At 61.8% G+C, this 25,494-nt stretch overlaps 2 protein-coding genes across 3 annotated transcripts in view; one reads left to right on the top strand and one right to left on the bottom strand.

Annotated features, from left to right (window-relative positions):
• MAST1 (microtubule associated serine/threonine kinase 1) overlaps positions 1-7,939 on the bottom strand; it is a 54,008-nt gene extending 46,069 nt beyond the window's left edge. Inside the window, exons 1-2 of the mRNA XM_089774625.1 lie at positions 7,507-7,939; positions 28-59 (exon numbers count right to left, since the gene is read on the bottom strand). Of these exons, the coding sequence (XP_089630751.1) occupies positions 28-59; positions 7,507-7,545 (71 nt within the window). The 5' untranslated portion in view covers positions 7,546-7,939. The remainder of the gene's footprint in view (positions 1-27; positions 60-7,506) is intronic.
• An 8,135-nt stretch (positions 7,940-16,074) lies between these two features.
• Positions 16,075-25,381, top strand: RTBDN (retbindin). Of its 2 annotated transcripts, none has more exons than XM_075902404.2 (6): positions 16,075-16,206; positions 20,589-20,756; positions 21,131-21,221; positions 22,380-22,508; positions 23,158-23,266; positions 23,993-25,380. In XM_075902404.2, the coding sequence occupies exons 2-6, from the start codon at positions 20,594-20,596 to the stop codon at positions 24,266-24,268; spliced, it is 768 nt and encodes a 255-aa protein (XP_075758519.2). In that variant the 5' UTR covers positions 16,075-16,206; positions 20,589-20,593; the 3' UTR covers positions 24,269-25,380. The 2 variants fall into 2 exon arrangements, with proteins under 2 accessions (XP_075758519.2, XP_075758520.2); XM_075902405.2 differs by lacking the exon at positions 16,075-16,206 and adding an exon at positions 16,719-16,829 and having other exon boundaries at positions 23,993-25,381.
• The last annotated feature ends 113 nt before the right edge of the window (positions 25,382-25,494 follow it).

Below are 25,494 nucleotides of genomic sequence, written 5' to 3'. Positions count from 1 at the left end.
ACAAACACCGCAGCGATGGGAGCTCACCTGCTGCTTTTCCGAGGCAGTGGCAGGTCCTTCTGCAAAACAAGACAGGACAGGAAATTACTCCTGGGCCATTCCTGAGCTCACACCACACAGGGGTCTCCCGCCTGGAGCTAACAGGCCGGGGCCCGGTGGCTGTTTATAGAGGGATCCCTCTCCCAGAACTGAGATGCAGCCACTTCTGGGGTGAGGCACAGGAGCTGTTTATACAGGGACCTTTGGCCGGGTACTGAAAATCGGTTGCCTCTGGGGTGCAGTGAGGGGGCTGGTGACACAAGGAAAACCCTGTGTTTTCTTGTTACTGGCAGGAGCCAGGAGAAGATACAAACAAGATTCAACCCAGTTGGTGTGAATTCGGGATATGGGTCTCAAACCCCCACTTCTCGTGACCAAGCTTCGGGGTTCCAGCTCATTTGAAAGGCAACAGCAATACAGAGCCCCATAGCCTGGCGCAGGGGCAGGGGGCCCAGTCCTGCCAGGCAGTGGAGAGTGCACCCGACGGAGTCCCCCTCCCCAAACCAGCTCCTTAGGGCCGCCCTGGGCAGGCTGAACAGGGAAGTGCCACCAGCTGATCCCTCCATTCTGCTGCCTGCAGCACACCCTCCCCTAGCACCCTCTGGGATCAGGACAGAGGGGAGAGCGCCCCCTGCTGAGCCTCCTGCCCTGCCCCCTTGGACTGTCCCATCCACACTGACTCTGTCTGGCCAGCAGCAGCTGCAGGGGGCGAGGGGGGATGTGGCCAAGGGCCCTGATTGCAGTAACCGGCCGCCGCAGCAAAGAGCTTTAAAACACCCGGCTGCCTCCTCACGGGGCCTGGCGCCCTGCCTGTCCGTCTGACTGTGTCTGCCTGTCCGTCTGACTGTGTCTGCCTGTCCGTCTGACTGTGTCTGCCTGTCTGTCTGAGTCCTCTCCTGGCTCCAGCCAGGGCTGACTGGCCTGAGAGCTCTGAGCGCAACCCACGTCAGGAGTTCAGCAGAAAACATTCTGGGACGTCCCCATCCTGGGAGGGACCAGGAATCTGTTCCCTGCCCCCAGTATGAATTTTGCATCCCGCCTTCCCCAAGCCCCCAAACGCCCAGATCTTTACAGCACCTTGGAGGGCCTGGACCCAAGCGTCTCAGACTCGGAGCCAACAGGAGAAAATGGAATCTCTAGCAGAGCCACAGTTTATAGCGTGACCCGAGGCCGACAGACATCTCGCTCAATGGACATGTAAGGGGTCAATGAGGTGAACTCCACTGGGTGCTGAGCCCCCCTGCTCTCCGCTCTAACCACTGTACCCCACTCCCCTTCCCTCCTAGAACCAGAACCCAGCAGGCTTAGCTCCCAACCCCCTACTCTATCCATCAAACCCCACTCTCCTCCCATCTGTGGGGATAGAACCATGGGGTCCTGGCTTCCCCACTCTAACCACTAGGCCCCACTCCCCTCTCCAAGCCCTGACTTGAAACAACAGCTCTTCCCCATTCTCTGTAACACCCTTCCCACAACCATTCACCACAAGTGTAAATTCCAGCTGCAGGCCCTGTGATCTGTGTGGCTTTGAGTAGGGCAGGGCCAGGGTGCCTCTGGGGAGCCTGGGACCAGTGACACCCAGGGAGTGGAAAGGAAATGGACTCGCTCCAGGCCCCTGCCTCCACCCCCCAGGAAGACAGGAAATAGCTGTGTGTGCGTGTGTCTGCTGTGCATGTACTGATGTGTCTCTCTATGTGTGCACACATGTGTCTCTCTGTGCATGTGCATATTTGTGCATGTACATATGAGTCTCTGTGTGCACACGTGTCTGTGCGGTGCATGCATGTATGTGTCTCTGTGTGTGCACACCTGTGTTCATGCATGTGAGTATCTGTGCATGTCTGCACTTACGTCTGTGGCTATGAGCACATGTGTTCATGCATGTGTCCACGGGTGCATTTGTGTGTGTAGGCATGTACATCTGCTCATGTGTGGTTTTGTGTTGGTGTGCATGTGTGTATCTGTGTGTGTGTTTAGGTGTTGGTGTGCATGTGCGTGCATATGCTAGTGTAAGAATGTGTGTGTGTGTGACTTGGAGGATGACTGCATGTGTGGATGAATGCCAGGGTAAGGGAGAACGGGAGTGCAAGGATGTGTAAACACAAAGGGGTGGAGTAGTGTGGGTACGAGGGGGATGAAAAGAGGAAGCAGGGGGCTCTGGGGAACACTCACTGGTGGGGGTGCATGCATGTGTGTGTTTATGTGTGTGAATTCTTCCACCTCGATTATTGTACAGAACAATTCCCCTTATATGTTCCTTTCCAGCGCTTGGTGGGGTAGTCTTTAATTGTGTGTGCGCAGCCTTTCCCTTTGTGTGTAAAATTCCCCAGAGCAGGCACCACAACCCACCATGTTTGGAATAAATCTGTCTGCCTGTGAGTGAGATTTCCATGTGTCTGTGTTGGAAACTATTCCCTGAGTCTTTGTGACGTTTCTGTGTATCCTTGTGCAGAACAATGCCGTGTGTGTGTGTGTGTGTGTGTGTGTGTGTGTGTGTGTGTACACTCCCCAGCCAGCCCTTGACATGTGTGCACGGCCCCAGTGTACAACAACCTCACCCCCCCACGTGTGTGCACAGCCCCAGTGTACAACACCCTCACCCCCCACGTGTGTGCACTGCCCCCCATGTACAACACCCTCACCCCCCACGTGTGTGCACGGCCCCAGTATACAACACCCTCACCCCCCACGTGTGTGCACCGCCCCCCCGTGCTCCCTCCCACGATCCCAGTTCAGCTGGGAGGAAAATATTCCCCCCCCCCACTCCCGCTGATGCCCAGAGCCGGGATCCCATTTCGAGGGGCGCATCAGCCTGAGCGCCCCAAGATGGCACCGCAGGGGTTAAATCGCCCCCTCCCCTTTGGGCCAGGCCAGAAGGGAACTGGGGCGCACGGGGCACGGGGAGGGTGCTCAGCCCCTGGCAGGATCGGGCCTCGGAGCCTCCAGTCGCATTGCAGCACCGTAGGCTCCCCTCCCCCGCAGTGTGCGGAGTGCGCGGCCCTTAAAGTGACAGGCGCCCCCCCCCCCTCCCGGAACCGCCGCTGGGACCTGGCCATTACCTGAAATCTGCCCCCTCCCCGCCCTACGTCCAGCCCCCCCCCACAGCGCCCCCTGCTGGTAGAGGTCAGGACTGGCGTAGCCTGGTTCCCCCTCGGTTAGGGCGCCGGTCCTGCTTCCCGCAGCGCCCCCTACTGGAAGCCCCAGGATCTCATAGGGATGGGGGCGGACCTCGCCCTCCCGCGCCACCAGAGAGCAGGAAGGGGGCAGGCTGGGCGGTGCCCGTCTGTTCCCAGAACAGCTGATCGTTCACTCCAGGGTGGGGGAGAGGGGCAAGGTCGGGCTGCCCTGGCAGCTGACTCCCCACCCCCCAGCAAGGGCAGAATGCCTCCAAATGCCCCTTCCCAGCACCTCTAGACCTCTTGCATTTCAGCCCCAGACACCCTGAGTATCCCGCACAACCCCCTTCCAATGCCCCACACTGTGCCCCACAACCCCCTGCCTGCCCCACACAGCCCAGAGAGCATTCAATGGCCACATATACCCACCGCATCTCAAATACCCTGGACAGCAACCCACAGTCCCCTCCCCACACCCCCAGAATGCCTGGCACAGCCCTCTTCTCCCAAATACAACAAATAGCAGCCACACATACCTCCACCCCCACATGCCCTGCACAGTGACACTTTGCACATGTGAGAGCCCCGTAAAAGTCATGCCCCACCCCAAAACCTGCATTCAACTGACTTGTGTCACCGGCAGCTGGAGGGCTCCCACCTTCTCACATGCCCATGGGACACCCCCCTCCCCGCCCCGGCACTTTGAGTCCTGCCACAGACACACCCTCCAACTTCCCAGCCATGTGGGACAGACTTGGGCCCACACCACCTCGTGCCTCAGTTTCCCCATTTATTAAATGAGGTGCAGGGCATGGAGGCTGTTCACGTAGGGATCCCTCACCCAGCACCAAAATCCAGCCACGTCTGGGGGAAAGGTTGGGATTTGCTTATACAGAGATCCCTTGCCCCGTGCAGCCGGCTCTGGGGGCGAGGTGTGGCAGTTTTTTCACAGCCTCACAAGGTAGCACAGGAAATGTATTCAAATCCTTCACGCCATGGGGGGAACCGTGACCAGAGTTTGCCCTGTTCAGGGACCCTGGGGCTAACCCCTCCCTGCTGCCTCACAAAAATGCCAAAGCCACTAAATCACCACACCCACAGCCCCAGAGGGGGAGGGTCACCCTGCTATAAAACAAAGAGGACCAGGCCCTTGCTTAGGCCGTGACCCCTTTGAGACACTCCCCCCACCCCCCAAGCACAAGCCCACAGCTGCAAGCCTGGACTTGCTTGTCTTATGGGCCAGAGCAGGCTGCAGCCAACTGGCGCAGGAATCCCCCCGCCCCCCCCCCCCCCACAACTTAGCACGGCTACAAAAAGGTGACGAAGCACCAGGCTAAAGAACCCGGTCATGGCAAATTAACAGCTGCACATTTCTGGTGCCGCTCATCTCCTGCCCCAAACCCGGCCCCTCCCAGCCTCAGCACGAGGCAGACAGCCATCGAGATCAAACAGTGCCAGCAAAGCCCCAGCTCGGCCGCTCCCAGCACCCGGACCTCAGCCACCCGAGATGTAACCCGGGTGCAAAACTGAGAATCCTTTTCCCTGGGGGCTCCCCTGTCTTCCTGAATCCACCCATTGTCTGCCTGTCTGCTCAGTGTTCATACAGCACCCAGCCCATTGCGGTTCTGGGCCATAGTAGAGTGCCTAGGTGCTACCATAATTCTCCTAATCAATAGCGCACCACACACAGCCCATTGCAGTTCTGGTCCACAACTGGGCTCTTAAGCACTACCATAAAACATCTAATAATGAGACTATTAATTTCCAACATCCCACGTTTGGGCAGTGCAGCTCTGCCTTGCACCTTAAGACTCTGGAGACAGCTACAGATAATTCGGTGCTCCAGACATCAGGCTGGGACCCCTAGGTTCAGTTCACAACTCTACCGTGGTTTGCCTTAAGCCAGGCATTTTGCTTCTCTGGGCCTCAGTTTCCCCAGATTGTGAGGCTAGGCATGGCAGGGCTCTGATCTAAAAGCCAAAGCCCCTTTTAACCACTTGGTATCATTGAACCAGAAAGAGACCCTGAGAAAAGCAAAATAAACTCACTGTGGGGCGGGGGTGAGGGGCGGAAGGAATGAGTTATAAAGGGAGAGTTTAAAGAAATGATTCCAGAGGAGCAAAATGGTCACAACAGTGATGACAATTTTAGGAAGTCTCATTACCATCATGCTACAGGCCTTGAAGCAATCAGAGGTCAGGAGGAGACCTCCAGGCAAGCAGATTACCCCACTTGCTGCAGGGGTCTCACATCTTTCCCTGACCTTGCCTAGCAAGCCCATGTCTCCATTGTCACTGTTCACCCTACGCTTCACACCAGGAGGCCTGAATCTGCAAGGGAAGAAACAGCAGCCACCTCCCTGCAAAGCTGGGGGTGGGGGTGTCTTTTATTTTCCCCCACCTGTGGCTCCACAAGTGAGTCCTGCAAGTCAGTTTCAGCCCAGAGGCATTCTGGGGATTGTAGTTAGAGAGGGAGGAGTGAGGAGGCCCTCCCACGGTTCCCTTCCTGGGCTCAGCTCAGGGCAGGCGGTGCTGTGGGTGCCGATGCTCAACAGGGACTGGCACTGCCCACTGTTGTAGGGAGCAGGATTCCAGAAGCAGGCCCCCTGGGGGGGAGGTGGCCATTGGATCTCACTGCACATACCTCACTCCCTCTTTCTCTAAGCCCAGGCCTCATTTACACCCCTCCTGGCCACTCGGGCAGTCTAAAGGAGTTTGAACATGGGGAAAATGCACCCCACAAGGCTCATCCTGAATGGGGGAGGAGGATCTCCATCTGGCAGCCTGGCAGCCATGGCAGGGATGTGGCCAGAGTACATGGCTTTGTCTATGCCCTGCCTCCCGGCAGCCAGGGGAAGATGTTAGAGCAGTTCTGAGGCTGCTCTGGATTGGGCTAGGGGACGGGACATGGCCCAGGACTATGGGGCCTACGTTGGGGCGGGGCATGGGGATGGTTTAACAGTTCTAGACAGGAAAGGCAGGATACCAGCCAGGACTGAAGCTGCATAGTGGGGTGAGGGTGATGCGGGAACCGGAGTGACCCCCCCCACACACTGGAAATGGGCCAGGAGGTTCACGCCCCCTACTGCAGAGGTTCTTGACTGGGCCAGTGGATCTAGTCCCCACTGTGTGTCACATCCCAGCCTAGCCAAGATCCACAGGCACCGAAATGAAACAAACATGTTTACAGCCTTGGTGGAGCTGCCGACAGGCCGGGCCCAAGGGGCCTGCATGCCCTGTGGGGGAGGGAGGTTTCCATCTCAGGTGCTAGCAGTGTGGGTAGGATTCTGACATCACATACTGGGCATGGGGGCAGGGGGAAGGTACTGTGGCCCCTCCCTTCCCTCTGTACCCCACCAAATGGCTTATAACCACAGATGGGGATGGCGCTGGCCCCACCCAACTCAATACACTTTGGAGGCATCACTGATTCTCCCTCCCTCCTCGGGTGCCGGGGTTATGATCTTCGCTGCACAAAGGGGGAAACTGAGGCATGGGGGAGGGGAAAGGTCTCACGGGTAATCAGGGGCAGGTCTGACTCCCCACTTCACCCCACCCACTAGCTCTAACCACTAGGCCCCATTCCCTTCTTGGTGGCCAAACAGAGACCATTTGCTCTTGTTGCCACCCTATGCCAACACCCCCCCACACACCTGACTGGCCATCAAAAACCACTGGCCGGACACCAGCTGCAGAATGGACCCTCCTGCCCACTCAGGCAGGGAGTGACTTGCCTAGGGAGACATCACCTGGCACCAGAGCAAGCCGCACCCAGTGCTGCCCACCCCAAACAGCCAGATCCCCCAGATCGGCTGTGCCCCCCGCCCCATTTCACCCCTCCCTGCTGCCTCGTTTTCTCTCTCCACCAGCATCTCATGCCTGGCTCTGGCACTGCCCCCCTCCCCGTGTCCAATTCATGCCAGATAATCCACCAACACTCCCCACGCGCTGCAGCACCCACCCACTGTTCCCCTGCCCCCGTGGGAACTTCCCGGGGGGGGGGCATGGCCTTGGCTGGGGGAGTGACTCTTAGAATGGGGGACCCTGCACAAGGGGATGGAGGGCACCCCAGGCACTGCAGGAAGGGATGCAGGGGCCAGCCCCCCAAAAACCCCTCTCCTAGGGTTGCCCACCAAGTGAGACCCCAGGTATCAATGTCCCCATCTGAGCCGGGGGATATTGGGGGGGGCACCCAGGCAGACCCATAGGGAAGCCCCGCAGGGTGCTGGGAGGCCGCCTGGATCCTACAGGGCTCCCCTATCCGACACGGAGCCAGCAGGGGAGGGGGCAGGCAGGGTGATACTAGGGCACCCCCCACCCGTGCCAAGCGCGGGGTCTCAGCCCCCCCTTACCTGGAGCCGCCGCCTGCGGATGATCCCCGAGTCGTCCATCCCCAGCCAGCGGGCCCGGGCGGCCCCCGAGCCAGACGGAGCCGAGGGAGGGGTGGTGGCTGCGGGAGGGGGGGGGCGAGGCTCCTTCCCTCACGGCTCCTGACACAAACTTGGCACCCACAGGCCTGGCAACGGCGCGGAGCCGGGCGCCCGGCCCAGCTGCCCAGCGCGGAGGGGGGGGGGCAGGGCGGGCGGGGCGCTTCAGGTGCGCGCCCCCCACCCCGCCGGGGCTCTCAGCGGCGCTCCCCGAGACGCCCCGCAGCCCCCCGCGGGGCTCAGCTCCGGTGCGCGCCCGGCTCCATCAGCGCCAGCCGCGGCCGCCTTCTCCCGCGCGCCCGGCTCCGGCCCGCCAGCTCCCGCGGCCCCGCTTTGGCGGGGGGATCCCTGGGTCCCGGGGCCTCCCGCCCCCCCCGGCTGTCCCCGCCCGCCCGGCTCAGGGGATGAAGCGGCCTCCGCGCGCTGCCGGCTCTGCTCCCGCGCGGCGGGGAGGGGACCCGGAGATCCCGGCTGGGCGGCCCGGCCCCGCCAGCCCCTGCCGCCGCGGGCCCCGGGGACAGGGGCTGCTCCGCTTGGCCCCCGCTGCTGCGGCAACCGCGGGATCGTCCCTCCCCCAGGGCGGGGGATTTAACCCTTCTAGTGCCGCAGGGCGACAGCCCCCGGCCCGGCCCCTCTGCGCCCCGAGACCGGCCCTGCCGCACCCGGGCGCACCCCATGGACCCTTCCTGTGCCCCCTGCCACCTCCCCTGTGCCCCTCACCCGCTGCCCTCGTGTGCCCCCGCTGCCCCCGGGCGCACCCCCTGGACCCTCCGTGTGCCCCCTGCCACCTCTCCTGTGCCCCTCACCCGCTGCCCTCGTGTGCCCCAACTGCCCCGGGGCGCACCCCCTGGACCCTCCGTGTGCCCCCTGCCACCTCCCCTGTGCCCCTCACCCGCTGCCCTCGTGTGCCCCAACTGCCCCGGGGCGCACCCCCTGGACCCTCCGTGTGCCCCCTGCCACCTCTCCTGTGCCCCTCACCCGCTGCCCTCGTGTGCCCCCACTGCCCCCGGGCGCACCCCCTGGACCCTCCGTGTGCCCCCTGCCACCTCTCCTGTGCCCCTCACCCGCTGCCCTCGTGTGCCCCCACTGCCCCCGGGCGCACCCCCTGGACCCTCCGTGTGCCCCCTGCCACCTCCCCTACTGCTCTCGTGTGCCCCCACTGCGCCCGGGCGCACTCCCTGGACCCTCCGTGTGCCCCCTGCCACCTCCCCTGTGCCCCTCACCCGCTGCCCTCGTGTGTCCCCACTACCCCCGGGCGCACTCCCTGGACCCTCCGTGTGCCCCCTGCCACCTCCCCTGTGCCCCTCACCCGCTGCCCTCGTGTGCCCCCGCTGCCCCCGGGCGCACCCCCTGGACCCTCCGTGTGCCCCCTGCCACCTCCCCTACTGCTCTCGTGTGCCCCCACTGCGCCCGGGCGCACTCCCTGGACCCTCCGTGTGCCCCCTGCCACCTCCCCTGTGCCCCTCACCCACTGCCCTCGTGTGCCCCCACTCCTTCCGGGCGCACCCCATGGACCCTCCGTGTGCCCCCTGCCACCTCCCCTGTGCCCCTCACCCACTGCCCTTGTGTATCCCCATTCTCCCCGGGCGCACCCCATGGACCCTCCGTGTGCCCCCTGCTACCTCTCCTGTGCCCCTCATCCGCTACATGCACTCCATGTACCCTCTTTGTACCATCTGCCACCTCCTCTGTTCCCACCACCTATGGGTCCCCATCAGCCTGTTCCCCAATGTGTCCCGCTTCACCTGGGTCACCCTCACATGCATTGCCCGTGTGTCCCCTACCATCGTCCCCTGCACTCCCGACGTGCCCCGCCCCTTCACACCTGCTGCTGCCTCCTCACACCCCTATGTCTTACCATTCCCCTGCGGCTGCACTCACACATCCCCTGCCCTCAATGTTACCCCCAGTCACTGCCCCTGCCCGCTGCCTCCCACCCACTATCCCCCATTTCCCTCAGGCGCTGTCCCTAGAATCCCCTTAACTCTGTCCCTGTCTCCATACAAGACGTCACATCCTCCCCAACCCTTCCGGCTGACCCCACCTGTACTAATGTAGACAGAGCAATGCGGGTGGTTTAGCTCCTGGCTCAGCTAGGGCCCAGCACGGCTACCGGATACTAGGGCGATTCCAAGCAGTGCGACACAGACCCCACCCGAGACCAGCCCCCCAGGAGAGACAGCCTCCCCCCTGACCAGCGCAATAATCCCTGTAGACAAAGGGAGAATTATTATCCCTGCTACACAGGCAGGGAAACTGAGTCACGGAGTGAGTCAGCGGCGGGGCTGGGAGCAGACCCCAGGAGGGCTAGACTCCCAGCCACGTCCTCCCGCGAGGAACCGGGCAGCTCCAGGGGTTGGGGGTGGGGAGCAAGGTTCTCCCAAAGCTAATTGCGTTCGGATTAAGGGCAGGATTACTTGTTTAACCCTTTCCCGTCCGGAGCCCACCGCCGGGCTGGGCTGGCTACCTCCGCTGACAGCGCGGGTAGCCGGGGGCACCCAGGAGGCTGTAACGCCCTAGCTCAGCTCTTCCCAGACTCCTCCCCTGGCAGCTTCCTCCTTCCCCTTCTGCCTCTACCACCCGCCCTTGGAGCCCTCCCCTGCCCCACCTCTCCCCCCCACCCTCCGCGGCCTGTCCCCGGCCTCGCCCTTCTCCTCCGCCTGCCCGGCTCTTCCCTCCCCCGCCTGCCCGGACATATGGTAAGAGCCGGATGCATTATTTATCGATCAGCCCGTGTCTGTTCGTGGGGGGAGAGCGGGGGTGTACCTGCTCTTAGAAGAGCTACCAAGCTGTCGCTGCTTCGCGGCCCCCACCCCCTGCTGCAACAAAGGGCCGGTCCAGGAATTTCCCTCGACCTAAGGGAAAGAGCGAGGGGGTCTGAGATAAGGGGCTGGGGGCCCAGCACTGGACATGGGAGGCTGGGGGTGAGTTTTCTATCCAGAGGGGTCAGTTTGTGTGGGGGAGGGGGCATACACCTCTACACTCCCGCTCCACCCGCCTGTCCCCCCCACCTGCTCTGTGGCCTAGAAAACTCCAGGCTCCCAGCCCAACGCTAATGGACTCACGTCCGCAGCCACGTCAAGGAAATTATCTGGGATGAAATATTCATGGGGCGCTGCGTTATTGCAGGCCGGAGCGGCGTGGTGGGGGCTGCTGAGGGGAGGCCGCCTGGCTCCTGGCCCGGGAGTGGGGAGTGAGGCTGTGCTGGGGAGGGGGTGATCTGCCCCTCTGCCCCCGCCGCATGCTCTGAATTCGCTGAGCACACTAGGGATGAGGCTGCTGCTTCGGGACGGGCCTCTCCAGGGGGCGCTCTCCTCTGGCAGGCAGAGCTGACTGTCATACCCCAGTGCAGCGCTAGGGGGCGCTGTGCGGCAGGGAGCAGGTTGGGGGCTCAGTAGGGAGCGCTCTCCCCTAGCAGGCAGTGCTAACTGTCATACCCCAGTGCAGAGCTAGGGGGCGCTGTGCGGCAGGGAGCGAGGTGGGGGGCTCAGTCGGGAGGCTCTCCCTTGGCAGCCAGTGATGTCATACCCCAGTGCAGCGCTAGGGGGCGCTGTGCGACAGGGAGCGAGGTGGGGGGCTCAGTCAGGAGGCTCTCCCCTGGCAGCCAGTGATGTCATATCCCAGTGCAGGGCTAGGGGGCGCTGTGCGGCAGGGAGCAGGTTGGGGGCTCAGGAGGGAGCGCTCTCCCCTAGCAAGCAGTGCTGACTGTCATACCCCAGTGCAGCGCTAGGGGGCACTGTGCGGCAGGAAGAAGGTTGGGGGCTCAGTAGGGAGCGCTCTCCCCTAGCAAGCAGTGCTGACTGTCATACCCCAGTGCAGCGCTAGGGGGCGCTGTGCGGCAGGGAGCAGGTTGGGGGCTCAGTAGGGAGCGCTCTCCCCTAGCAGGCAGTGCTGACTGTCATACCCCAGTGCAGGGCTAGGGGGCGCTGTGCGACAGGGAGCGAGGTGGGGGGCTCAGTCAGGAGGCTCTCCCCTGGAAGCCAGTGATGTCATACCCCAGTGCAGCGCTAGGGGGCGCCATGCGGCAGGAATTGCTGCATTTCAGAGCTGTAAAAGGGAGGTCACGACCCTGAACAATTCCCTGGTCGTTTTTGTCAACCAGGGAGATTTGCAAACGTGGGTCATTGGCTGCCAGCGGACTGGGGACTATGGAACTCTCATCACCAAGGAGATCCAGACCATGGGGGCCTGGTTTCCGGGGAGACTCAAGCACAGGCGTCGCTGCTCTCCATGGCGATTGCAGAGGGCAGCTGTCGGAGATGACTGGTGGCGTCTGGTCTCCAGGGCAGTTCATGGTCTGGGCCAGCACCCACGCCTCTCCTGCGCCAGCCTCGGCACGGACAGCCAGGCACTGTTGGGTCGATGGGCTCTGTCAGCGCTGTAATTGCACTTGATGGGTGGCCAGGCGGATCCATGGCCTAATGGGGCGGTTAAAGGAAATCAATAGCTGGGGGGTGGGTCCAGGAAGCAGAGTGGGGCCTGCAGGTGGGAGAGGGGGTGCCGGGCTGGGATGGGGGATGGCAGTAGGTGTGTTTGCGTGTGGGGACTGTGGGCTGAGGGGGCGGGGAGTGGCTGGGTACGTGTGCATGTTGCGCCTGAGGAGGCAGGTGTCTGGTTGGCAGTGGGAGTGTGTTTGCATGTATCAGTCCGTGTGTGTGTGTGTGCCGCCAGGTGACAATGAGTGGCTGGCTAGAGTGTGCGCTGACAGATGCTGTGCAGGGAGCTGCAGAGAGAGGCAGGCTCATTGGGTGTTGAAGGCCCCGTCTTTGAGGCCATTGGCCTGCCCCATTGAACCACCTGGGTCCTTGGTGCCCAGCACATTAAAGGGGTCAGTCCAATGAGACTGGCTACTGGATGGGGCAGAGAGATCCCTGACTGCATGCATGGGTGAGTCTGGGTGCTGCATGTTCATGCCCAGATATGGGCAATGGGGGGGCTCCCAGTGGTTGGCACAGCCGGGTACCTGTGCAGAGCCCAGAACTCACTGTGTGTGTGTGGGGGGGGGGGAGATGCAGGGAGAAGCAGACAGAGCGGGGGGAGGAGTGTGAGACCCGCTCATCTCCTCCCCCCCCCCCCAAAGCTGAGGCAGAGCCGTGAACTGAACCCTGCGCTGTCCATGGTGCTGAAGGCGAGCCTGGGCGCTCTCCCGGCACTCGGGGGGCGGGTTCCTGGTTTCTCTCGCCTCCCCCTGGCTGCCTGGTCGAAACCCACCCAGTGCGTGTGTTTCTAGGCCCGGGGGTTCGAACAGCAGAGACGCTCGGAGCCCGAGTCCACCCCCTCCACCCCGCCACTGGTTCCCTTCCAGGCAAAACACATTCAGAGCCAGGACTGGGAAGACCCCAAATATTGTCCCGTCCCCCCCGAAATGCCACTTGGCTCTGTCACTCCCTAGGGGCCAATCCCTGTACTACAGCCTGGGAGACCCACCTGCGTGCAGTCCGCAAGGTTAGTGCCAGAGACGGAGTCTAGGAGGCAGGACTCCTGGGTTCTATTTCCGGCTCTGGGAGGGGCGGGGGACTAGGGGCTCACAGCAGGGGGAGGCCCCAGAGAAAAGCAGCCCATGAACCCAGCTTTTTCCGGCTTGCTGACCATCAGGAGCTGGTGAAGCCCCTGGGCCAGTGCTCGCCTTGGTCCACCGGGACTGGCCCCAGCCAGATGGCACACGCTATTCTAATTCCCCTTGGCACAGCGGCTCCCAGCCCCTACCTGCTAATCCCAGCTGGCGCTTAGCAGAGGCCAGTTCCCTGCCAGATGCACTGAGCTCAAAGTAGTGAGGATGCCTGTCCAGAGCAAGCCAGTCAGCGCCCCTGTTCCCAGGGCACAGGCCAGCTCTATGGGCATGGAGGACAGAGGATGTAGCAACCGTCACCTCTGTGCTCCCTGTAAGCTGAGCACATGGGCGGCCACCCTTGAGAGATTCAAGTGCCACCCAGGTAATTGGCAGAGTGTGTTGTAATAATAAAAGTTCTTTCTTTTCTTTTTATTAACCTGGCATTGGTTAATTGTGTGCCCTGATTTGTATTTTAGGGGTAAGATTTCCCAAATGATCTTTCCCCTGGTTTCTTTAGCAACATTTGGGTGGTGGCAGCGGAAGTTTTATTCCCAAGATCTAGGTTTTTAAGATCTTGGGGGAAGTTTTATACTAAAACCTGGTAGATAAGGCTTTGGGGTACACTTGCTGGCCCCCACTTCTGCATTTATCATGCCAGAGTGGGGAAGGAGCCATGACATGGTGGCATAGCGGTGGGATTATTTTGAGAACCCAGGATTTTTAAAAAGGGCACAAGTTTTTTGAGTTGTAAGCATAATGACTAGATAGGAAGGTAACAAAATATACTCATGGAGAAACTCCATGGGCCTAGAACTTAGTTACAAAGAAAAGCCAAAACATCTTTTAAACAGTGCCAGATCTCAGATCCCATACCCAATCCTTAAAACAATAAAACCTAATGAAACTACCTAAACTTTACCCTACTTACAGAAAATGAAGAATGGTGCCTTGGAGAGAGAGAGACATGCTTGTCCCTCTCTGTAGCTGCAGAGAACTCTTCGGGAGACAAAAGGGAGAAAAAAAAGAAAAAACCCAAATTCCTTTGTCCCAGTTTGAAAAGTCCCACCTACATTCCTATTGGTCACTCCACCTGGCTAGGTGTAGTTAACCCCTTAATCCCCAGGCTGCTGGCTAACCCTCATAATCATGACAGAGTGTCCACAGCACCCACAGCCCGCATCATGTGTTTTTATTGGTGGTGCACATCTGCACACATCTCGGTGCACAGAACAACATTTATTCTGCACATGGATGGAAAAAATTAGAGAGAACATTGTCCCCCTTCCCCCAACCTGTGCCAAGGAGCTGTCAGCAAAGCCCTGGTAATACCACACACTTTGCTAGCCCTGCTCACTTAGGGATCCCACAGAGGGAAACTGAGGTACAGAGCAAGGGCAAGAGACAAAGCCTTGCTGTGACTCAGACTTTAACCAGGGAAACCTGGTTTAGTGTTCTTCTGCCCAAACCACTGGACACCACTCCCACCCGCAGTGGCCCACAGAGAGCCCAGTCCTGACTCCCGGCTTGTGCCCACCTCTGCTCTAACCACTAGATCCCACTCCCCCCCAGTGCTCTGCATGGAGCCCAGGAGTCCTGACTCCCAGTGCCATGTGTTCCGAGGCCCCATTCCCACACCCCACACTGGAGCCTTTAACCCAGCCATGAGATGGGGGGAATCAGCCACATCCCCAGAGCTGCCTGGGGCCTCTGAAGTGCAAGCCAGGACTGTTTGCTGTGGTCAGCTCCCCAAGGGCACCCCACCATCTGGTGCCCTCCAGCGCATGCAGCCCCCAGTGGCAACACTCTGCAAGCCAGGCCCCCACAAAGGACACTGGCCTTGCCCTTTGGAGACCTGGGCTGGGGTCAAGGGCGGCCTCTTGCATGGGGTTTGCGGAGGTCTGTCCCACACAGGCCTTTAGCCACAGCCCTGCCAGATCAGCAGACAGGACCAGGGAGTCCTGATTCCTATCCCAGCACCCCACCCACTCTAACCATTGTACCCCACTCCCCTCCCAGAGCGAGCAGCCTCCATGCCCTGGGGCGAAGGCTGGTGCATGGAACCAAACGGCTCTTTTGAATCCCCTGTGGCCCAATGGCTGGGACCAGGACAGGTTCTGTTTTTGTAAATTAAGTGGGTCAGATTGTAGGGCCCCTCCCTGTGGCCAGGGATCTGTCTGTCTGTCTGTCCTGATCCTGCTGACTCCCCCCCCCCTCCCACACACACATTAAGACTGGAACTTGGGCCATGCAGCACCCCAGTGATCCCTGGAGGACCCAGAAAGAGACGGGGGAGTTAATCACCATTAGAAGGGCAGATGTAACTGGAGGGAGGGGGAATTGGGTCTCAGGTCCCTGACCCCTCTGGATGCATTGGTAGGGAGACTTGACCTTCTTCTCTCTCTGGGCCAGGGATGGCCCACGCCACAACCACAGGGGGAAGGAGATCCCTGCGGTGAGAAAATTCTGCCCGCCCACCTCCAGGAAGCCTTCCTCACACACACACACACACCCTCCCCGCCCAGACTGCATTTCCCGCCCTGGATTGAGCTGTGCTGTGGGCTGTTAAACAGTCCCCGTGCCCCACCCCAGAGGTGGCTGCATCTCAGCACCAGGCAAGTACAATGCCCCCTGCCCGGCCACCAGGGGGAGCACCAGGCCTGTGCCTCCCACAGAAATGGTCCCTGCATTATTACGACACCCCCATTCCCAGCCGGGCTTCATGCTCCCAGACCCCAGCCCCGCCCCCTCCCTCCCTCCCCTCCCCAAACGCTGCTCCCAGCCCGCTGGGGTTTGGGCCCCGGATTCGCCCCGTTGAGTCACATCAGCCGAGCTGCTGGGGCCTGGGCGGGAGGCAGCGAGACAGAGCGACCCGCCCCGCGCACTCCCGTGTGACGCGGGCGACTCCGGATTCACCCCAGCGCCGCTCCGGTGGCTGCTGCAGGGCGGGCGGGTTCGCGTCGCAGCCGCCGGAGCTTTGGCGCCGCTGCCCGTCGCCGGCCACCCGGGGGCAGAAGGGGGCAGAGCCCCCCAGCCGGTCACCCCGACGAGACCCCCCCGCCCGGCTGCCCGCGCAGGTAGGCACAAGGGGGCAATTTCCCGGCAGCCCCTTGTTAATTACAGCGGGGGGGGGGGACAGGCGGCCTAGCGCCCCCTCCAGCAGCCGCTCGGTAAAAGGGGGCCGGGGGCCCTGCCCTGTACCGTGTCGCTAAGTAACCCACCTCGGGGGCTGGGCGCCCCCCAACCCCAGAGAGACGCCGTGAGGGGGAGTCGGGGGAGCGGTGAGGTGGAGATGGGGGTCGCCCCCTCCCCGCCCCGAAATCCCAGCGGCTGCTGTGCTGGGGAGTCCCTCGGGCCATAGGGCTGGACACACCTGGTCCCCTCTTGGCCCGGAGTCCCGCCTCCCACTAGTGCAGGCCACGCCCATGACCTGGGGGGCTGGGGCTGGGGGGTGAGAAGCAGAGACCCGAGACCTTGGCCCTCCCGGGAACGCAAGTTTGAATCACCCGAGGAACTCTCCGGCTCGCCCCTCCCCCCGCTTGGATTCACTCCGCCCCCCTCCAGATTCCCCCCCCAGGCAACTGGGCTCCCTCCCCAGCCAGGCTCAGCCAGACGCACCCTGAGCAGGGGGAGGAACCTGGCTCCTGGCAGAAGATCTGAGAGACAAATCAGAGGCCCCTATACCTGCTGCGAGCTTGGGGTGAGTGGGGGGGGGCAGTGGGGATGGGGGAGGAGGGCAGAAGCCTGATTTTCGGGTTATGGAAACCAGAAGGGATTTGGGGGGAGGGTTGAGGGGCTGATGGAGGCTCAGGACTCCTGAAGTTGGTGCCTTGTTCAGTCACTTTCATTTCTCCCAGCCTCAGTTTCCCTCCTCTATGAAGCCCCACCTCCACCCGGCTCCCCTGTGTGTATGTCATGCAAAGGGCTGGGGGGGGGGCATTCTACACCAGCACAGACAAGGGAAATGACTCCCCCAAAGTCACACAGCACCGCTGGGAATAGAACCCAGGCGTCCTGACTCCCAGCACCCCCCTGCTTCAAGCTAGCAGATCCCACTCCCCTCCTGGAGCTGAAATAGAGCCTGAGTATCCTGGCTCCCAGTCCTGGAAATTACATCAAAATCCATACAAAGGAAGGAAAAATGAGCCGCCTGGTTGCACAGGGGGCACCGGCTGGGGGGCAGCAGACCTGGCCAGGGGCAGGTCGCAGGCTGCATATGGGTCTACAGCCCCATGCTGTTGCAAAGCAGCGAATCTGATCCGGGGTCTGTTAGCGAGACGCCGGTGCTGGAAAGTGACCTGTGCAGGCCGGGCCGGCTCCTGGGCACCACATTTTGGGAAGGAAGCAGGCAGGGTGGAGCGAGTCCAAATGAGAGCGAGGGATGGGAGAGGAGGTTCGGCCAAACCTCACCTGGGAGGAAAGGGTGAAAAAACGGGGCTGGTTTAGCCTCTCGCGCAGGCTGGGGCAGCCTGCAGGTAGGTTCAAGGCCGTTACGGAGGGAGCCGTTGTTCTCTGGGGCCACTGAAGGTCAGACCAGAAGCCGTGGACTTAATCCGTGGCAGGGGAGATTTAGGTCGGGCATTAGAAGAAACCTCCTAATTCCAGGGGCAGGGCAGGGCTGGAGGCTGCGGGATCTGGTCATGGCAGGGTTTTGAGAGCAGGCTGGGTGCACACCTGGTGCCAGGGCCGGGCCAGGTTTCCTTGGTCCTGCCTCAGCTCAGGGGGCTGGACTTGTCTTTGCAAGGCCCCTGCCAGCCCCACAGAATCCAGCTTTCCTGATAGTTGGGCCTCTGCTCTAACCACTAGGCCTCCCACCCCTCGCCGAGCCGGGGACAGAACCCAGGTGTCCCGATTGCACTCTATGCACCCCGCCCCAGGTGGGGTCCAAGCAAGGGCCAAAGGCTGCTCTAGGTCCCGTGGTTTGGTCCGTGGGCCTGAGACACACCCCCACGGGTGGCGCCCAGGTACTAGTAGCACGTGTTGCCAGGTAGGGTTACTGGCAGCAGAGTCTCTAACACACTGGCTGGCACCTTGCCTGGCTCTGACAGCAGGATCAGACCCATGGGCCCAGCCTGCCTCCTACCCCCTCTCCTGCAGGCCCATGTCCGGCTGCTTCGTAGGAAGGTGCAAGAAAAACCCTAGGAGACAGTCCGGCCGTAGCCTGCCCCGTGGGCTGGTCTCTGGCCCCTGCTGGGTGGAGAAATCGTGTGCACAGTCCCATGCAGGTCACACCAGGAATTGGGGAGGGGGGAGGCTGTTAGTTCTCCAAGAGCCCCTGCTGGTTCTCACAGTCCTTCCCAGCATTCCTGGCTCTCAGCCCCCCCTCGCCCCCCGGCTCTAACCACTAGACACCATCCCCCTGTCCCCAAGCTGGGGAAAGAACCCAGGAGTCCTGACTCCCAGCCCAGCCTCTCTAACCACGAGATTCCCCACGAGAACTGGGAAAAGCAGTCAGGAATCTTTCGGTAATTCATTTAATTGTCACATGCCTCAGTTTCCCCCTTTGCCAATGGAGAGAATGATCCCCCCTTTGCCTTGAGATCAGCTTGGGGCAGGGACCACCTCAGAGGTGGCTGTGCCCAGCACAAAGGGGCCCTGATCTTGATAGGCGGGTGCAGTTTCCAGGTGCTACCGTAATTCTGCTAACTACCCACCCACCATCACGGGGCCCTTGTCAAGGTTGGGGGACCCTGCCCTTGATCTCTGTCACACCCAGCCTATGTCTCAAAAATTCCCATTAGCTGGCAGTTCCGGGGACGCTGACTGCAGCACCATGTGCCATGTGGTTTGGACTGTCGCTCTCTTCCTTAAAGTCCCAGCTCCCGGAGCCCTGGGATGAGGGGGGGCTCTGCTCTGACGGGTTTGTTTTCAGAAGCCAGGATCTAGCCCTCATGCTGCCAAAGCAAAACTAGCAAATGCGACTCCCTAAAGACTCAACCTCTCCAAAGTCAATGCAACGACTCCCAGGTTTATCTACATTCCTCGTGGTTATTAAGTTCATCTCATGCTTTTTGGGGGGGGGGTTCATTGCTAGGGCTGGTAGCATAGCACCCCTTCCCCACGCATGCAATTATTTGTCCTTCTGGGAAGGAAAGCTGGACTCGTCTGATGCCGAAACCACTGGGACTCCGCCAGGATTCCTGGATTCTTTTTTCCCCAGCTCTAGGAGGAAGGGAGTGGGGTCTAATGGTTAGAGCAGGGGCTGGGAGTCAGGACTCCTAGGTTTGGTCTCCAGCTCTGGAAGGGACGTGGGATTGTGAGTGGGAGGGGGTTAAAAGAGGGGGCTAGGAGCCAAGACACCTCGGTTCTATCCTTACTTTAGGAGGGGAGTGGGGTCTAGTGGTTAGAGCAGGGGGGCTGGGAGCCAGGACTCCTGGGTTCTGTCCCAGCTGCCCTTGAGGGCAGCAGAGGGTTGGGTTTCTCCCAGGCAAGCAGCCTTGGGGGGAATCTGATCTTCCAGCAGGGAGGCTGCTATCAGAGCCAGGTGCCCCCACCAGCCGTGTCTAATTTCAGCGCGTCGGCCTAATTCACTGGGGAAGGCAGGATCCGGCTCTGTAAGCAGGAGTCACCTTGGGCCCTGGGGGCGGAAGCTGTCAAGTCCAACGTACAGCCAGTTCTTTAGTTCAGATCCAATTAGGGGGAAGGGATAAGATGGCCTGAGGCCTCCCCAAGGCACCTTCTCCAGCATGTGAGCTGCCTGGCTCCCCACGGGGTGGGGGGAATGGTGTCTAGCATCACCCACAGGAACAAGCCCCCTCTGCCAAGGAAGGGTCTGAGGCTAGATCCCAGGAGTCCTAGTTCCCAGCCCTTTCCCCCCGCTCCAACCCTGAGACAGTCTCTGCTGGAAGTCAAGTCGCTCCTGGAAAGACGCAGGCCACCCGGCGTGGGGGGAACAGTAGCTGAGAGAGTGCGGGCAGCCGGTCCCTAGGGAGCGCTTTGATGGACTGAGGCTGGTTGGAGCCTTTCCTGGCCATGGGGAAGTTCAGTGGTTCCTGGGGAAATTCTGGGTCTGTCACTGTGATGCTTCAGGGCACCAGTCACTGCAGGGGTCAGGAAGGACCCTGCAGCTTCCTAGCCAGCCCGGGGCCAGAGCAGAGCGGCTGGAAGGCAAGGGCCAAAGGGCCGATCACTCCAGGCCACACTGAGTCTGCAGCCCCCCATCTCCAGGCCTGCCGGATCCAGTCTGCAGCCCCCCATCTCCAGGCCTGCCGGATCTGCGCAACGCCCAAAGGGAGGGGAGAGCTGGCGAGTCAGAGAGAGGGACAGATGGGCGAGGGAGATAGAGACTTCTCCTGGTTGGACTCAGCATCACCCCACCCATCCCCAGGCCAAGCTGGTCCAGGGCTGGGGGGCCAACCCCCAAAGCCAGTCTTATTGCCAGTCTGTCCAATCAGAGGCCGCTATAGGGAGAGCCCCCAATTTTCCCTTCTGACCAAGTCCGTCTTTGATCTGTTCCCAGGCACCATGAGTGGCAGGGGCAGCGCCTGGGCACTGGCCACCGGCTGGGCATTGGCAGTGCTGTGCGGAGGCGCCTGGGGCCTGGACGGCCACTGCCTGGCAGGCGGGAAGCACAAGGCAGCTCCTGGCCCCGAGGGGCACTTGGGGATCTGCCAGCTCTACGCCGCCAGTGAGTGATGGGCGTGGGCAGCCCGGGGCGAGGTGGGGCGGGCAGCGGAGGGGGGGTCACAAAATCCGAGGCGCGGGGAGGGCAAACCTGAGTCAGAGTAGGGGGTTCAAGGAGTTTCTCCAGCCCCAGCCATCTGCTCTAACCACTAGACCCCACTCCCCTCCCAGAGCTTGGGAGAGAGTCCTGGCTCCCAGCCCCTTTGCTCTATCCCCTGTGAGCAGAGGCTTTGCCCCCATGTCGTGCGGGGTCCCTGCACTCTGGAGAAAGCCAAGGGCCCGTCACCCCTCACGTGACAAGCCCTGCCCTGGAGAGCCCCATGGCACGTGGGGAGGAGTCCTGGGTGGTGCTGATGGACGGGCTGGTTCCCCTCCCAGATGCCTGCTGCTCCTCCAAGGTGGCCCAGGAGATCTCCAGCACCCCGCTCAACAACATCTACTGGAATCGCTGTGGGAACCTCAGCCCCAGGTAGGATGGTCCTGCCCGGCCTTATCTCAGCCTGGCTCTGCTGTGAGCTTCCCCGCAGCAGTGCCCTGCCTGGCCTTATCATAGCCTGGCTCTGCTGTGAGCTTCCCTGCAGCAGTGCCCTGCCAGGCCTTATCATAGCCTGGCTCTGCTGTGAGCTTCCCTGCAGCAGTGCCCTGCCTGGCCTTATCATAGCCTGGCTCTGCTGTGAGCTTCCCTGCAGCAGTGCCCTGCCCTGCCTTATCTCAGCCTGGCTCGGCTGTGAGCTTCCCCGCAGCAGTGCCCTGCCCGGCCTTATCTTAGCCTGGCTCAGCTGTGAGCTTCCCCGCAGCAGTGCCCTGCCCAGCCTTATCTTAGCCTGGCTCAGCTGTGAGCTTCCCTGCAGCAGTGCCCTGCCCAACCTTATCTTAGCCTGGTTCAGCTGTGAGCTTCCCCGCAGCAGTGCCCTGCCCGGCCTTATCTCAGCCTGGCTCGGCTGTGAGCTTCCCCGCAGCAGTGCCCTGCCCAGCCTTATCTTAGCCTGGCTCGGTTGTGAGCTTCCCCGCAGCAGTGCCCTGCCTTATCTCAGCCTGGCTCAGCTGTGAGCTTCCCCACAGCAGTGCCCTGCCCAGCCTTATCTCACCTCGGTTGTGAGCTTCCCTGGAGCAGTGCCCTGCCCGGCCTTACCTGAGCCTTCCTTGTCTGTGAGCTTCCCCGGAGCACTGCCCTGCCTGGTCCTACCTCAGCCTGCCTTGTCTGTGAGCTTCCCCACAGCAGTGCCCTGCCCGGTCCTACCTCGGCCTGCCTTGTCTGTGAGCTTCCCCACAGCAGTGCCCTGCCTGGTCCTACCTCGGCCTGCCTTGTCTGTGAGCTTCCCCACAGCAGTGCCCTGCCAAGTCCTACCTCGGCCTGCCTTGTCTGTGAGCTTCCCCGCAGCAGTGCCCTGCTCATGGATGGTGCACAATAGGAATCTAGCCCAGTAGTCCAGATTTTCACAAAGACCCAAGTTATATCCCAGCCCAAGTGGATGGGACCCCCAGCAGCACAGCACCCCCACTGCCTCCCTGGGACATCTAATGCCAGGGGAGAGTGCCCACTACGGTCCCGGCCCAGCCACTGTCCCCCAGAGGTGCCCTGTGGGGCTCCCCACTCTAATGCCGCCTCCCTGCTCCCCATCCCCAGGTGTGAGCAATACCTGCAACGAGTCGAATGCTTCTACCGCTGCTCCCCCAGCGCCGCCCGCTGGCCCCACCCCCAGCGCCCCACAGCCATGCTGGAGGTGCCCCTCTGCCTGAGCTTCTGTGAGAAGTGGTAAGTCAGTGCTCCTTCCCCCGCCTTCCTGACTGGGGAGGAACAGGGGGCTAGGACTCCTGGCTCTCTCTTTGGTTTTGGGGGGCAGCAGGGACTAGTGGTTAGAGTGGAGGGAGGAGGGGCTGGGAGCCAGGACTCCTGGTTCTCTCCCTGGCTTTGGGGGGGGAGCAGGGGCTAGTGGTTAGAGGGGGGCTGGGAGCCAGGACTCCTGGTTCTCTCCCTGGCTTTGGGGGGGAGCAGGAGCTAGTGGTTAGAGGGGGGCTGGGAGCCAGGATTCTTGGGTTCTCTCCCTGGCTTTAGAGGGGAGCAGGAGCTAGTGGTTGTGGGGCGGGGGGAGGGGAGCCAGGCTAGTCCCAGCAAGGGTGCAAGTGCCCATGTGACCCCAGGCAGCAGAGGCCAAGGGGGCAAGAATCTCATGCCTGTGACAGGCTCCAGGATGGGCTGGGCTGAAGGTCTCCCATGTGGGAAGTGCCCCTTTAAGGCCGTGTGCTGACTAGTGGAACTCTCTGCTGCAGGGAACTAGAGAGCAACAGGAAACTAGGCTGGGTGGGCTGGGGTCTCACGTGGGGCTCTATGGAATAGATCCCAGTTGGGCATCCCCCACCCCAGTTTGTCTCAATCCCAGCCTGTCCCTTCTCTCACGCCCCAGGTACACAGCCTGCCAGGATGATCTGACTTGTGCCCACAACTGGGTGAGCGACTGGCAGCGGGGTCCCCAGGGGAACAACTGCAGCCAGGACTGCGTGTCCTACCGCCAGGTGAGCGCTCTGCTCAGCCCGGCCGGGACGCCCAGGGGGGCTTCCCACAGGGAGGACGAAGCTGGAGACTTGCACCCGTAACCTGAGCTGCACCAAGAGGGGCGGGTGGGCTCGGGGGCACCTCAGAGCTGGGCCCAGCCAACCCGTGGCACGCGGGGGTGGAATGGGACCCGGGGCCTTTCCCCTCTAGCGGGGCTGACCCCAATCCAACCCCAGGGTGGGGACTGGCTGGGGGGCAGGGAATGGGACCCCGGGCTTTTCGATCCAGGCTGGCTCAGGGAGATCAGCCTGCAGGGTGCTGTCCTAATTGGGGTGGAGGGAGGGGTCGGGGGCCGGCTGGACGAGGGCGATAGATCCCCATCCGCCCGCAGCCAGGGACAGGAACTGCCACCAGTGCCCGATCTCCCTGCGCCCGACCGGCCCCCAGAGCCAGCCAGTGTCTGCCTGGGTCCGCAAGGCTGCACGCACTGGCAGGGCCCCTGCCCAGCTGCTCCCACCACCAAGGGGTCGCGTCAGGCCCTGACCTCTCTGGGCTCTGAGACAAGCAGAGGGATTTGGTCCAAGACTCAATTCCCCCCCCCCCCCCCGCCACCTCAGGGCTGGATCAGGGCCAGCGCCCCCTAGTGGGGAAAGGCCCCATGTCCCAGCTCCTTGAGCCAGCCAGCGCCCCCTAGAGGGAAAGGGCTCCAGCTCTCCCCCTCCATCTCCCCTCCCTCTGCCCCCCAGATGTACCGGGACGGCCGGGAGCTCTGTGAGAACATCTGGGGCGACTCCTTCGTGGCTGCTCCGGAGCCCTGCCCGTGCCTGAGCCTGACGGCCTCCGACGCCGACCCCGAACTGCTGCCCGAGGACGGGGACAGCGCGGAGGAACCTGACTCCACCAAAGTGGGCGGCCCCCGGGGGCCCTGCCCCACGAGCAGCCTCCTGTGGCGTGGCCGGGGCGACCGGCGCAAGCGCTCCATCTTCATGGAGGATGTGGAGGGGAGCGGGAGCGGATTCTAGAGCCCCTGTCCCTCCCCCAGCATCCTCCTCCCCCCTCCCCACCCGAGAGTCCCTCCTGCACCACTCGCCCCAGGTGCTGGGGGGGGGAGGAACTCGCTTGTAATCTATGCAAACCCCAGACCCCTGTGCTCACCCCCCCATACTGTGACTGCTTCTCTGGCCCCTCTTGCACCCTACCAGGGGAACCCACAGCACCCCTTCCCCACAGCCACAGGGTCTAGCGCAAGGGGTGTTAGCTCCCCGAGCATCCAGCTGCCCAGGGAGGAAGTCCCCACTTACCACCAGCCCTCCCATAGCATGTGGGTCTGCAATCAGCCAGGGATCCAGTTGCACCACAGAAGGGGAAACTGAGGCACAGAGAGGGGAAATCTGGGAGTAACTCAGTCAGTGCTGGTGGCTCTAAATCCTCCCCTGTTCCAACCACTAGGTTACATGACAGGGAGGGGTGGAAACCAGGGGTCCTGTCTCCCAGTTCCCCCTCCGCAGAACACTAGACCCTGCTCCGTTCCAGGCAAGCGGCCTGCCTCCCTGCTCTATCCACTAGACCACGCTGCCCCGGCAAGAAGAGGCTCTGTAGCGCACAGTGGCTAAGCCATCTGGAGGCACGGCAAGCCAAGGCTCGGGGGGGGGGCGGGGGGGACACGACGTGCAAGCTAACGCCTGTTGCAACCTCTCACAAGCTGGTGTAGACAGAACCTACCGTGTCTAGCAGGCTGGGGAGGGGGGATTTATTTGTGCAGGGGGAGGGCAGTCCCACTCAGGCTGCTGGGCTACAAGGAGCAGGCTGGGGGCTCTCCCCGAGCAGTCTGCTGACCGCTGGGCCCCAGCATGGCACTAGGGGGCGCTGTGTCCCTCAAAGCAGGGATCTGCCCCCTGGCCGGCGGGGGAGGGGGAAGGGGAATTCAAGCTGTGTTTTAAGCCAGCACTCCTCAAACCAGCCCCAAACCTTCCAAAATGTGCACCCCCCCATTTAACCCCCTTGCTCTGAGTGTCATTCCCATGGGGCCAATCCAGCCTGCTTCCTGCCCAGCTGGGATTACAAGGGGAAAAACCCTGTTTGGATATCAGCTGATACTGTGGAAAGAATTAAACTTAAAAACCTTTAAAACTTGGTCTGTGGGATTTTTTTTCACCCCTCCCCATTTTTCCCCCAATCAGCCCCACCCCAGAGGTGGCCGCATCTTGGCACCAGGCGAAGGATCCCAGCCCTGAGGCAGCAGCAGGAC

This window comes from Pelodiscus sinensis, chromosome 31 (assembly GCF_052426305.1).
Source record: "Pelodiscus sinensis isolate ZL-2025 chromosome 31, ASM5242630v1, whole genome shotgun sequence".
NCBI classification, from domain to species: Eukaryota; Metazoa; Chordata; order Testudines; family Trionychidae; genus Pelodiscus; species Pelodiscus sinensis.
The sequence above is the reverse complement of the archived record's forward strand: the minus strand, read 5'-3'. Positions and strand labels throughout refer to the sequence as shown.

Coding starts and splice junctions, on each gene's coding strand:
- RTBDN (XM_075902405.2), top strand. CDS start 20,594: ATGAGTGGCAGGGGCAGCGCCTGGGCACTGGCCACCGGCTGGGCATTG. Junction 22,509..23,157: donor CTGAGCTTCTGTGAGAAGTG/GTAAGTCAGTGC, acceptor CTCACGCCCCAG/GTACACAGCCTGCCAGGATG. Junction 23,267..23,992: donor ACTGCGTGTCCTACCGCCAG/GTGAGCGCTCTG, acceptor TCTGCCCCCCAG/ATGTACCGGGACGGCCGGGA.